We start from the raw sequence: 13,923 nt of genomic DNA, 5'->3' as shown, positions 1-13,923 counted from the left end.
CCTCTGCCTCCTGAGTGCTGGGATTAAAGGCGTGCGCCACCACTGCCCGGCTAAAATTTAATTTTTTTAAGTGTCATTGCCCCCCATGCTTTCTTAGGCCCTGGAGAATGAGAAGACAAAAGTGAAGATGTAAGGATCAGGGGTACCTAGTGAGGATGGTACCCATCACCCTCTGCTCTTCCCAGACCCCAATTTCACTACACAGAGGCTATGTCTCAATGCCCAATCAGGTGTGCCTTCTTCTGTCCTCTCCCAACTCGTGGCCAGGCCACACCCTTACCTATTCCAAGTTGTCTTCCCAGAAGAGTCTGGTTAGTTGAAGAACCTCATGATTCTCCATAAGTCAGTGTGAGTCACTCAAAGGGACTGTGGTTAAGGGTCTCCTGGCCTATCTAGTCACTGCCAGAACCATGGTAACACATCACCAACAGGCCACACTGCAATGCCTAGTAACCGTGGCTGCATTTTTCCAGCTCAATCAGGAAGGAGCAAAACTTACATCTGTGGCCCCAGGCACCTCCCTGGATGGATGGCAGAACCCTCACAGCCCAATGTATTGTCAGAGCACAGCAAGGCATGGGGTTTGGGGGTAAGGAGCTACTATATCCTGCTCATCTTCAGGACTCCCAGGCCAGTGGTTCTCAACCTGTGGGTAGAGACCCCTTTGGCAAACCTCTCTCCAAAACTATTCACATTATGATTTATAACAGTAACAAAATCATAGTTATAAAGTAGCAACAAAAATAATTTTATGGTTGGGGCCACCACTACATGAGGAACTGTATTAAGGAATCACTCACAGCATTAGGAGGTTTGACCAGTACTGTCCTGACCTGGTGCCCAATAGCTCTCTGGATTATGCACTCATGACCAAGGCAATGCCTTAGGGTGGCCTAGATGCTCACTCCTGTGCTCAAGAGACTAGCCATTGCTCTTGGGCTAGTGGCCATGGCATTGAGAAGGTAGATAGGCCTGAATCGGGACGCTTAGAAGGCTCAGCCAGGCTGTGACTCACTGTTCGTGGTGAGCTTTGTGAGTGTGATCTTGTTCCACACGTTCAGGAACAGCCCCACCAACACATATCAGAACCAGCAGCAAATGGGCACTAATTAACTTCTGCCATAGATGGAAACAGAGTCATGACCTAAAGGTCACCCGTTCCCCCTCCGCTGTTCCTGCCCTGATGGCCTCCTCCGCTTGGTCGCCTGTCACCGAGTTCTATGAATCCCAGACCACAGATCCCCTCCCCAGGTTGCATCTTTGAACCCGAGAGTGCCTCACTGGTAATTTCTGCTGCCCACGCAGTTGTTCAGCCATTTGCAGTGGTGGTCGAAGCCAGAGACACATTTGTTGCAGGAGCTGCAATGCTTGGCTTTCTTGCTTCTGGGAGAGAAATCGGGAGAAACAGCCTGCTGGTTCCAAATGAACCATGGGAACTGAATGTCTACCATAACATGGAGGGTGGGTCCTCTAGTTGAAGTCAGAAGGGGGTTGGAAGTCTGTAGGAAAGACAAGGTCATCTTGGGAGAGAGGTGAGCCTGTGCCCTCGGGCACTGGTCTTGGAAGGTGGACCCTGGACATGCCTGTAAGTAGACTTGTTTGCTAGATGGGAGCCTGACAAATCTAGGAGTTGAAGGCTGTTGGTACCTCGCCCAGTAACTACAGTGCCTTCCTGTAGCCAACTCAGTGTGTTGCCCTCCTCGGGTCCTGGAGACCTTGGATCCCACCAGGATCAGCTGAAACTGCCCTCCCTCTTTCCCAGTTGGGAATGTGAGGTTTATCAGAAAACCATAAGAAAGTGGCACATTTGCCCCCCAACCACGACCACCACAAATAAGGGTCTCTGTGTACAAGAGACTCTGAGAATAACATAGCTGGACCTTAGATTGCAGCTCTTCATTCCAAGGGAAAGAAGCACTGGGAACTGGAAGGCAGGCTTCTCGGTCTATAGGATAGGGCGGTAGAGTGTGGCTTCCTGGAGGGGTGTGGGCTGTGAGCACATGGGGTGCCACAAAGGGCCAGTGCCCAACAGCAGCAGGATCAGCTGGTCAACTATGGGGCCACAGGCAGCAGTCCTCTCCACCCAGACGTCTAAAAGTGACCCTGCCCTACTGCTCAGCAGAGACCCCACTCACACAGTAACCTCACACAGGTTGCAGTACTGGTTCTGTATCACGTGTGCATGTTTGGACCGGTCGAAGGTCGGCACAGGCTCCGAGTAGTCCTTTTTGTGTCGGACATTGGTGTCAGCTGGATCGATGGTAGTTGCGACCAAGTGCACGATGACGTGGAACAAGGACAGCCCACCCATCAGCTGCGGCTGTCAAGGAACACACAGCCCTGGGCCTGGCGGACATGATGCAAGGTGTCTCCCAGGGACTAAGGAAAGACCCTGGAACTCCTAGTCATTGCTATCTGCAGCACCTGAGAGCAGATCCTATAGAGACACTCTCTTCAGAGACCCAGCCAAGCCAGTCAACTACTGGCCACAGTGTGCACAAGCCCTGAAATGCCTTATGTGAGCAGGTACAAGGAAGAGCTTGGAAAGATAGCTTCAGAGGCTCAAAGTGGTTCACCTGGTGGTGGGTGTTTCATAGGTGGGAGATGCCTAGGGTATAACTGGGACCAGGTCGTACCAGCCCATGTAGGAAAGGCGATCACATTGGTAGTAGAGTTACCGTGGGCCACAGCATAGTAGAAAATTATGTTAACCAGAAACATGAAGGCTAGGCAGCAGTCAGAGGGTACTCCCCAACCTCAGCCTGAGTTAGAACTTTCTGGGCCACCAGACTCTCAAGTACCTTTGGGCTTTGTTCATCTGAGCCTACATCACCAGGAGGAGAAGGTCTTTGTCTCCTCCATCCCTCCTCCTGTCTCTAGGATAATATACAAAAGGGCTCTACTCTGTTGTTCTGCTTTCCTGGTGAGCCAGCATTTACAGTATCTCCAGTGGAAGCCAACAGGGTTCCCTATACCACAGCCTAAGCTTGTACCAGTAGTCAGGCTACCTTGTGTCCAGACAAGACAAAGGCCATAAGCATAGACAACATAGACATAAAACCATAGACCTAAAAGAACTCCAATGAAGGTTTCAAAAAAAAAAATCAATGAGGTAAGATAGGCCTGTGAGAGGCCCAGAGAGTGACCCAAACCCTGGACAGATCCTGTCTTGCTCACCCATCTTCCAGCATGAGCTGTCCAGTGCCCAGATTTCTGGGTATGGGCACGGGACTGGAAAGCAGGTTCCGTGCACAGAGAAGTGACTGTGAGAAAGACAGAAAGCTGTATTCCAGGAGGACAGAGCAGAAGCTGGTGCAAGGCTGGGTGAGTGGGTGGCAAAAGTGGCTAGGCGGTACATGCGGCAACAGAAAAGTTCCATCTGAGCCCCAGTGAACTCACATATGGCCTGCCAGGGAGGCGAGACAAATACCCGAAGCCCTTCCTATGGCCACCCTGCCCCCATAGTGTTGGGGCATTGGTCTATTGCAGAACAGATTGTAGCTATAGTATAGGACAGTGAGACTAGGCACAGGGTCACTCAGTTGTTGATACTACCATGATCAAGAGCATGGGCCAGCGGTTGATCCCACTCTTGGAAGCCGAATTGAGGAGGGCTGATGTGCTGCCCTCGTGGTGATGGGGAGTGGGGAGCATGTTCAGAGCCAGGGACGTTGATGGGTGAGGGCCAACAACACAGGAAGTCTCACACTGCTTGGGTGTTGGCTCTTTCCCTGTAACACTAGAGTAGACTAAAGGAAACCAGTGGGCAGGCAGGAAGCCCAAGAGGACTTTTGAGGAACAAACGAGAAGCCCTCCATGACTATGCCCTGTGATACCCTCACATAGTCTCTAAATCACCAGTATCCATACTCTGAGCACATTTGTAAGTCCCACTGTTGAAGGTTCCTGGGGCACAGGCTGATCATAGGGAGGCTATAGTTGCAAAGTAGTTCTCAGGGTACAGCCAGGTTCCCTTGAACCTGGACCTGCCACGCAGTCAGTACTCAGCCTTCGTGTGGAGCACCAGGAGGCCACCCTAAAAGCACCAATATGGCATAAAAAGTCTCCAATCCCATGGGAACTCGGATCTCAGACACAACTGTCCCCTGTCCCTCTAGGACATGGAGCTCTCCTATGAAAGAAGTTGTAACACATCTTTTTAATCACATTTTCCTGCACACAGCTTGTCCATGAACACTGTGCCAGCAAATTCTGTACCATTCAGGGATATTTCTGTCACCCACAAGAATCGTGCTGGTGACCTTACTATACTATATTTTGCTCCAAATGACCTGGCTAGCCACTCCCTACCACACACCAAGGTGACATTCCCAAGGGAGCCCAGAAGAAAAATCTTCAAGATCTGCCCCTGATTTCACGTAAGCCTTGTCTCAGTGGATGGCTAAACGTGAAAGCAGGGTGAGGCATACTCCATGGAGGCCTCCCTCCAACTCCCTCTGGAAGTTTCCATGTGGGAGCCTATGAGAACCACAGCTGGCTGGAACATTCCCTAGCAACAATCTGTGTTTAGTAAACAAACAAAGGAAGGGCGCCAGCTCAGGACACCACCCTCCTCAGTCTCCTCGAACTAGTGACCTCTCCCTTGTCCTGTTTCCGCAGGAAGAGGGGAGGCCTAGGAGAAGCCAACATTCTGGTACTGTCTTGGCTCATGATTCCTCTAGGGCAAATTCTGTGGTTGAGCTACACAGCAGCCTAAGACACCCTGCTCGACACCCCCACGCCTAGTGCACATTTATAACAAACCCAGGACTCTGAAACAGATATCCATGGTTAGATTTTGATGCTGCACAGCAAACCCTACTGTCTAAGCTGTTTATCTGTTCCTTTGTCAACAAGGTGGGAGTCCCACTAGGGACAGGACCCTCATGGGTCCCCAGCATGGCCATCCCTTTCTCTTCTACACCACAAGAAGGATATTCAGGCTTTTTCTTTTCTGCCTCTAGTTCCCTCAGGTCCCCTCCACAGAAAATCCTTGTTCTTCCCCTAACCCAGCCCCTCATTTCCCAGCCCCTCATGGTGCCTAGAAGGTGCCAAATGATGTTGGCGCCCTCTAGTGGCTATAAACTACCACTAAGTACTGCTGGTTTGAGCGTGACCCCGGTGCAGCCAGGCTGGGGACAGGTTAGTAAAAGGGTTCCAGAGATAATAGCCTGACGTAAAAAATCAAGAAAGCTGCTGGGGCTGCAACTTCTCTGGACACTGGCTGGGGGCTGAGCTACTGAGTGGGTAGCTCAGGGAAGGAATGGAAGCCAGGCATTTGGGTATGCAGGAGGAATGGGACACATAGCAAAGCAGCTCAGCCCACTGCAGTAAACATAGAATCACCTGACCAGATGCAGGACCAAACAGGGATACAAATAAGAAGGCAGGCATACCTCCTAATATACCCATGTCCTGACACCAAAACTGGAAAGCCTCGCTTGCAAAATAGGCATCACCAACCAGGTAAATGGGAACAATGGGGACAATCTGATCCACTGTGATCACAGACCTTATAAAAATGGGGACTGTAGACTGACACTGTGGTTCAGTAGCTGAAAGAGATTTCTATGAGCCTGACAGCCTGGATCCTGTGGTAGAAGAAGAGGACTGATTCCTGAAATTTGTCCTCTGAACTCCACACACATGCTACGGGCAAGCATCACACACACACACACACACACACACACACACACACACACACACACACCATTTCATGGGAAACACAACAGACTGGATTGCCAGGACAGAAGATGGGTGAACACAGGGAGAAGACAGCACCACAGGCCAAGGACCAGGTGACATGGTACCCTCCAGGTCTTTCAGGACACCGTCACCCTGTGTCACTTTCATTTCAGACTGCTACCCCCAAAACTAAGAGGAAAACATCATCTCTTGCCTGAGACACCCCGAGGAGCTCTGTTAGGACAGTCTTGGTCTCACACATTACCCCACAGAACCGATGGATACAAAATACAAGATACAAGACAGAGGAAACAAGATAGAAGGTAAGGTGGCGGGTAGGAAGGGAAACCCTCCTTTCTAGGGCATAGGCAGGCAAGTTCAGTGGCTGATCAGGAGATTCAGCACTGTCTGTTGCTGTGCCCCCATGGGTACTCCACCCTAATGACAGAGTGTTGTGCCAACACCTGTCAACCTGACAGGCCACAGGTCACCTGATATCTCAGACATGCTTAGCCAAGTTCAGACTGGCAGCTGCCAAGCTCCACTAAAGAGACAAAGAGGATGCATCCTCATGTTCAAGACTCAGAGCTATCTAGATTCTGGGTTTTAAACTCTCTTATAAAGGACATTTAGAAAATTAGAAATTGCTGAATTGTTGCCTGTTTTTCACCAACGACATCTAGTAAGGATGCCCTGCCTTGTGTTGCATGGACAGAAGCAGGGGATTGAGTTATGCGTCTGATGACTCCAGTATCATCTCTTATCCCTCATTATGGTCAGGGGCCCAGGAGGCTCACAGGCTACGCTGAAGGGCACACAGGAACAATTAGCATTGCTTTTCAACTCTTCAGACCCGGGGACTACCCAAGACAGATGCTATTGGAAGACAGAGGGTCTGGGTTTCAGGACAAAATAGAGGCTCATAGGCCAAGAACAAGGTCTGGAGATTCTGGGGGACCAAGGAGGATAGAGCAGAATTTGTGGGATACATGCTAGGTATAGCGAGGTGGGCCACCACTGAGAGTTGGCACCTGTCACACTGATAAGAAGAAGGGAACATGGCTGGTGGAGTGCTATGTGTCTGAAGAGCATGACTCGGGCACCTACACCTTCCTGTCCCCGCCCTCAAAGGCACTTCTGCATGATTTAGTCCTGCATGGCTCAAATGCCCATTCTATCTTGGTGCCTGAATAGAGCCTGGGCTTTAGCAAAGGCTCCTCTTGGAGCAGAAAGGGATCTGAAGCTATTCACTCGACCATAGTTGATACCTACAGGCCATCCTCATCATATCTCCCCAAGATGGACTGAGTAGGAGTGTGTTCAGAATTCACACGTCTGGGAGGGATGTGCCTGGGATGTGTGCATATTCAGGGTGCATTGCTGGGGGGTAGGGTTCTGCTGAGGATACAAGTGTGTTCGGGATGTACATATGCCCACGGTATGTGTATCTGGGATGTGTGTGTATGTGCCTGGCATATGTGTACTCAGGATGCATGTACAGAGTGGAGAAAGTCTTTCCAGGAAGCATGTGTGCCTGAGATATATGTATGCAGGATGTTTACACCTGAGGTGTGTGTGTGTGTGTGTGTGTGTGTGTGTGTGTGTGTGTGTGCGCGCGCACATACACAAACACATGAGCCCAGGAAGCATGTGTGCCTGAGATATATGTATGCAGGATGTTTACACCTGAGGTGTGTGTGTGTGTGTGTGAGTGTGTGCACACATACACAAACACATGAGCCCAGGATGCACGTATGCCTGTGATGTGTGTTCTCTAAGTATCCAAGTATGTATGCCCATGATGTGTGTTCCGGGATGTGTTCCCAGGGGTGCATGCTGCCAGGATGTGTGTATACTTACAGGGTACCTGCCAATATCATCATTAGTTTCTCCCTAAAAATAAGTCTCCAACCACAAAAAGACTGCATGGTCAGCTAACCTTCTACTCCAGGAGAACAGGAAATGGGGCCTGTCTTAGTTATGATTTCTATTACTGTGATAAAAACATCATGACCAAAAGCAACTTGGGGGAAGAAATGGTTTATTTCATTGTACACTTCCAGGTAATAGTCCATCACTGAAGGAAGTCAGGGCAGGAACTCGAGCAGGACAGAAACCTGGAAGAAGGAACTGAAGCAGAAACCATGAAAGCACACCGCTTACTGTCTTACTACAGCTTGCTCACCTTGCTGTTTTATACCATTCATGACCACCTGGTCCAGGGAAGGCATTGCCCACAGTAAGCTGGGCTCTCCCACATCAATTGTCAATCAAGAAAATGACCCACAGGCTTGCCTAGGGGCCAGTACTATAGAGGCATTCTCTCAATCCAGCTTCCCTCTTCCGAAATGACTGTGTCAAATTGACATACAAACTAGACAGCACAGGGTCCAACCTTTCAGGGAAAGCATAGTAGCATAAGGCTTTTACATGACCCAGAGATTGAACTCTAAGACTCTGGTGAGGCAGCCAGTGACCTACAATTCCACTTAAAGATGATAGAAAAAGACCATCACAGTAATCTTGAAGTTAGTTAAAAGAAGAAATAATAAAAATAAAGCTGAAAAATTAAAGAGAAAAAGAGGCCAAGAGTATGGAGAAGTAATAAATTGTAAAGGTGATTCTCTACTAGAAAGTTAGGTAGTAGTGCACACCTGCAAGCCCAGCATTTGAGAGGCTGGCGCAGGGAGTGTGGGAGCGCACAGTGAGCCTGCGCTGCACGAGAAACCAATTTCAGGTGAAAAGAAAGAGTGGGAGGGGAAGAAAGGAATGAAGTAAAGGGAGGGAGAGAGGGAGGGAGGGAGGACAGAAAGGAAGGAAAGGATGGAGGCTGGGAGGGAGGAAAGGAAAGGAAAGGAAAGGAAAGGAAAGGAAAGGAAAGGAAAGGAAAGGAAAGGAAAGGAAAGGAAAGGAAAGGAAAGGAAGTCAAAGAAGACATGCTACTATATGTCCTGAAGCCAGATGTAGTAGTGGGGTACACATCTAATTCTAACACTTGAGGGGTTGAGTCTGGAGGATCACAAGTTCATGGCCAGACTTGGCTACACAGAAAATCCTACGCAAAATAATTTGTATTCTTCAGAGATGAAATGAAAAACGTAGGAAATATTGTGAATAACTTGATTCAAGAAATTTGCCATTTTAGAAGGAATGCTCAAATTTCATGAATATAACTTACTAAAACGAACATGAGATGAAAGAGAAAACCTGAATAACTCTTTACCTGTTACATTGAACTCATTATCAAGAGCCTTCCCACAAATACCCCCGAGAAGAAAAGAAGCAGCCACAGCTACACTGGGAGATATTCTGCCCCAGATTCTTCAACCAAAGGCTGAGAGGTGCTGTACTGTGGGAAGTTTCAGGGTGCAGCAACCACAAACTGTGGTACAGTGAGTGCTTTGGGCTCAATCCCCAGCACTCACTAAAGTAATAAAGAAAATAGGGTCACTCAATCTTGTGCACTGCACTGCCTCCTTCCTAACCACTACTCACACATGCCTGGTCCTCCCGACTCCAGGACCTGCAGAACGTCAGCCAAAGCAATGTGCCCCATAGAACCTATAGACAGATTATGTTCACGCTAAGATGGTATCCAGGGATCATCTGTAGTTTGTGGATGTAATTTTCTGGGCACAGGTCCACTTTGCAGCAGCTTGGCACTGGCTCTAATGTGGACCCATGCCTCAGGACCTGATTTCTCTGATCAGAGGCTAAGTGTGATGCTAGATTCCAGGTGCCCACCCTGATATACACCATATATCCTGATATACACCATAAAGAAAACATTGACATAAGTTTCCCTACTGCCTCGTGGAACCATCTCTAAAGGCCTCTCTATGCCTTAGGGTTAGTCTTTGTAGGGATATACAAGCACATTGGCAGGATGAGGGTTGGAGGCAGTCAAGCAAATGCTTCTAAAGTCTTTTCTTTCGGATCTAGCTACTCTGTGAGTCATCAGAGAGGGTCTTCTCTGTGCACTGTAAGAAAGATAAAATGACCGGAGTCACCACTGCCAGGACCTCCACTGTTACCTTGTACCTAGCATATTCCACGTTCACAGTAACGAGAGCCCCTTCTCCTGGGCAAAGTGGAGTCACAGGACTGACTTCAGGGCCAAAGAAACAAGTGGTCTAGGCAGAGACAGAGCCCATTGCATAGGTGTGATGGGGTTCATGGCCAGTTCTCTTGAGGACATTCAGAAGTCCCTCCACCTCCAAGAGATAGGCAGCCCAGTGCCCCGCCCCACTAGCAAAAAGGATACAACATAGGCAGCGTATTTCCAGCTCCTTGGCAGAAAGGGGATGAAGATCCCAAAGGCAGCAACGAACATGACCAGAGAGGTGGTCCAGCATATTGCCTGGAAGGAGTGGAGGGGCGGTGACCAGCCATTCACCCTGGATAAAGGGCGTGGTACGATCTTCTTCACATTGTTGGCCTGGGCTTCTGGGAGGACCCGGTTCCGGCTCACACCACAGATGTTTATCTGAGAGATAGAAAGGGCACAGCACGATCTGTCCCTGGGCATAGAATGAGTGGCCTGCAATACCACTTGTCACTGTCGGGGAGGTCATCAGGACCTGGGCCAAAGGCTGATATCTATGTGGCAGGTTGGTATAGCTGACTAGGCTTGGCAGGAGATCTTTGTCCTGACAGGTAGGTTTGTAGAACCCAAAATAGTGGGCACACAAAATAGTGTGATATGTCTATCCCACCACTATGGGCACAGCTGTCCATGAATAGACCCCTGGTTGGGCCAGACCTGATAGAGCATCACCTCTCTCCTTGACACAATTCTGTCCTGAATGTTCAAGTGGCAAATACCAGAAAATACATAGAGAACAACACTGAGCCTATCCTATTGATGAACCCAAGTCCATCCATTCATTCCCCTAGAACCTTACCTCTCAGTGTGCTCCCTCCTAGAAGGGGGCTGCTATGAAGGACATCACTAGGGAGGGGCCTGGGACAAAGGGAAAAGCACAGTAGACTGATTTCACAGGAAAGGGCCCTGGCGGTGAGCCAACAAGGTGAGGCCTCATCTTCCTAACAGCCCCAAAGTTCAACTTTATTGTTGCAGTGTGAGAACATTCCTGCACCATACGCACCACACAAAGCTGCACACCACATGTAGAACATATGCACCACTCAGTTCTTAGGACCCTGGACTCCTCTTCCTACCTGGCATGCCCATGCTGTCTTCTCTGCGGGCATCGGTCTGTATTCTGCCTGTGACTCTTGCCAACACTCCCGCTTACCTCCCTCAGAGCCACGCTCCACCCTCTGAACTGGAGTCCCTTCATTCACCGCTTTCATAAGAGTGTAATTGATCCTCTCGAAACCTGAAGGCTAAGGGTGTCTGCAGCCTTAGTGAGCTGTGAGCTGTAGGCACTGGTGAGCTTTGGTTTCAGATCCAAGAATCAGTGGAAACTGGGAGTTTCTAGCATCTGGGACTATTTTGGCTCAGGTCTCTTGCTTCTATACCCCCCACCTTCACCGTAGATTTCAGTGTGGACTCTACCGTAGTTACTGACGCCGCTCTTGGCAACATTTCCTGAGCTTTCTGCATGGGTTATTCACAACCATGAATTATCTCCTTTTCTTTGGCCTTAGGTTCCTCCCATATTCCTCTTTGATCTGCCCAACACCGCTGTTATCCACCCATCCTGCTCATGATTTCCTATCAGTACCCTCGTTTCTTGGGAGGAGCCTTCCCAGTCTTGGCTATCTCATTGTATGTCTCCATGGAGAGGTTCATCAGACAGAAACCCTACCAGCTCCAAGAAACCAAAAAGGTCACATGATAGCTTGGGTCTCCCTGGCCTGGGGAGTTATGAGGTGAAACCCACTGCCTGTGGCCAATGTCTTACTCTGCCTCCTCACCTCTCTCATCGTCAGGTTGAGCAGCTAAGGTCAAACATTTATGCTCAGTGCTGAATTAAACAGCGGGAGGAACTTCCCATGTACAAAGCAGATATAGAACATCTCACAAAGGAAGGTTCCAAAGCTCATAAAGCCACAGCCCCTGCAACCAAGGAGACTACCTGCTGTTGACAAGAAGACAGAACCGAGGTGGGAGACAAACGGGTAGCATAGTTAGGTGGGGCTAGCTGATCCACATGGGTGGGACTCTGATAGCAGAGCCCAGCCTCACCACCCACATCTGAATTGGTTTTACATGGTCCTGAGTTTTGGCAACTATTGTAATCTCTTAATGAAGGCCATCAGCTTGTGTGTGGGCCTCTTTGACATGTCCCTCCAATTCCAACTTCTTTACACTTGATCCCCACCATTTTTGCTGTAGAAGCTGAGGGGCACATACTTCATGGAGAAACACAAAACTCTGAGCCTGACCACTATTGCTGACAGGCTACTCTCTGGTGGCCATGGGTCTGGACAGCCCAGTGGTGTTTCCTAGACTATGGACTCTGAGTGGTGAGTTGAAGCCCCAGGCTCTTCTGAGAATTTCCAAATACAATGCTACTTAAGTCTTTTCCCTCAGTGTCTCATATTTTAGATTAAGAAATGTTTAGCTCCTATTCGTGGACTCCTAAAAAGATATGGACGCTCCCAGCATGGAGCGGCTGCTGATGCAGCCCCGGGACTGAGACAGGATGGACAGAATAAACCCTTTCCATCCACAGCAGCCCCTATGGTGGTATGCAGCACCCCCAGAAAGCCACTTGCAGGCAGGATGTTGGTGGTGGTTGAAGGCTGCTGCGCCTGGCTCTGCTGCCAATGTCCACATGGACCAGGGTTCTCGCCTGAAGCCACCGTCCAGTGAATGGAAAGCATGCTATTAAGGGACTAGAACGTACTGAAGACTCGGGGTAGAGTGGGCTGAGAACATGATGGGGGACGACTGGAGGAAAGGCCAGTCTGCTATGGTGGGATTCAGAATCTCTGCCTTGGACAGTCTGGGGCTCCTTGCTCCTACATGTGGTACTAAACTCGCAAGGGTGACAGTAAGCCTCCCAAAATGCACCTCTCCTCACATCATCTCTGTGTGGCTCTCGGGATCTATTCCTGTATTCAGGACCTCTCTGCAGGGCTGGAAATGAGAAGTTTTGGTAAAATCTTCCTCGTTCTCAATGAAAACTGCTGCCTACTGCTGAGCCCAAAGTCTGGCCAGTATTCACTAAGGCCTGCAGTGCCTGACCCTCATGTTAGAGCAAAAGGTGGTGCCAATGTTGTTTAACTCTTCTTTCCTTCTGAAGATTTGGAGAAAACTGCTGTGTACATACACCTGACTGCGTATCTTCACCACTACAACCCACATCTACACGGCCCATTTGCACACTGCTCACCTGCACACTCCCACATCCGTGCATACACTTCACATTCACACCCTCATCTGCATGTACAGTGGTACATACCTTCGTTGGTGTAATCCTCACCAGAAACATGCCAGTTCTTATCCCTACCTGCATATACACATAAATATACATACTGTTGGGGAATGGTATTTTCAGGTGTGTTACTTTTGTTTATGTTGCATTTGATTAACTGGGAAGCTGTGATTCTTTATCTGTCTAAAACTCCTGATGGTCCTAATAGATGAATGGCCCATAGAGAGGCGAAGCAAGGCCAGGTGGGGCTGGTGGGCAGAAAGGATAAAAGAATGAGGCACAGCAACAGAACAAGGAGAGGAGGGCGTCAGGGGCCAACCACATAGCGACCCAGCCAGTCGTGGAGTAAGAGTGAAGGTGAGATATACAGAAGTAAAAAAGGAAAAAGCCCAGAGGGTAAGATAGTCAGGATAACTTAAGGAAAGCAGGTAAGAAACAAGCCAAGGCCAGACATTCATAAGTAAGAATAAGTCTCTGTGTGATTTATTTGGGAACTGGTGGTGGGCCCCTCAAAAAGCCAAGGGTGAGACATCACACAACACATACCTTCACTTTCACACACTATCTGTACACACACCTCCCATTTGACCTGTGCTATACATACACATTCCAATCTAAAAGAGATGCAAAGGGGGTTTCAGCTATCTTACATCTTGATCTAACCTTTTCCTTTCCTGAGATGGTGGTGGTTCCCAGGAGTGAGACGCAAGCCTATGGGTGACATCCAGCCAGTGAGGTTGAAGATTCACCCCACATCCTACTTAGTCAGCTGTTATGATGAGTTTTTGAGTTTGGCCAGGAATGTCTGGCTTCCAGGGCGTCTCCAGTACTCAGGACTGAGCAGTGGCCAAGCTGCAGTATCAGGTGAGGAGAGGTCACCTAAGGTTGG

At 49.1% G+C, this 13,923-nt stretch overlaps 1 protein-coding gene across 2 annotated transcripts in view; it reads right to left on the bottom strand.

The window, feature by feature from the left end:
• The window catches only part of LOC101984008 (probable palmitoyltransferase ZDHHC11), a 21,778-nt gene extending 10,146 nt beyond the window's left edge, over nt 1-11,632 (bottom strand). For both annotated transcript variants that reach the window (XM_026783807.1, XM_026783806.1), the window contains exons 1-4: nt 11,569-11,632; nt 9,950-10,171; nt 2,136-2,314; nt 1,282-1,383 (exon numbers count right to left, since the gene is read on the bottom strand). In XM_026783807.1, the coding sequence (XP_026639608.1) occupies nt 1,282-1,383; nt 2,136-2,314; nt 9,950-10,171; nt 11,569-11,577 (512 nt within the window). In that variant the 5' untranslated portion in view covers nt 11,578-11,632. The remainder of the gene's footprint in view (nt 1-1,281; nt 1,384-2,135; nt 2,315-9,949; nt 10,172-11,568) is intronic.
• Between the last annotated feature and the right edge of the window lie 2,291 nt (nt 11,633-13,923).

The sequence above is a fragment of the Microtus ochrogaster genome, chromosome 19 (assembly GCF_000317375.1).
Source record: "Microtus ochrogaster isolate Prairie Vole_2 chromosome 19, MicOch1.0, whole genome shotgun sequence".
Classification (NCBI taxonomy): domain Eukaryota; kingdom Metazoa; phylum Chordata; class Mammalia; order Rodentia; family Cricetidae; genus Microtus; species Microtus ochrogaster.
The sequence above is the reverse complement of the archived record's forward strand: the minus strand, read 5'-3'. Positions and strand labels throughout refer to the sequence as shown.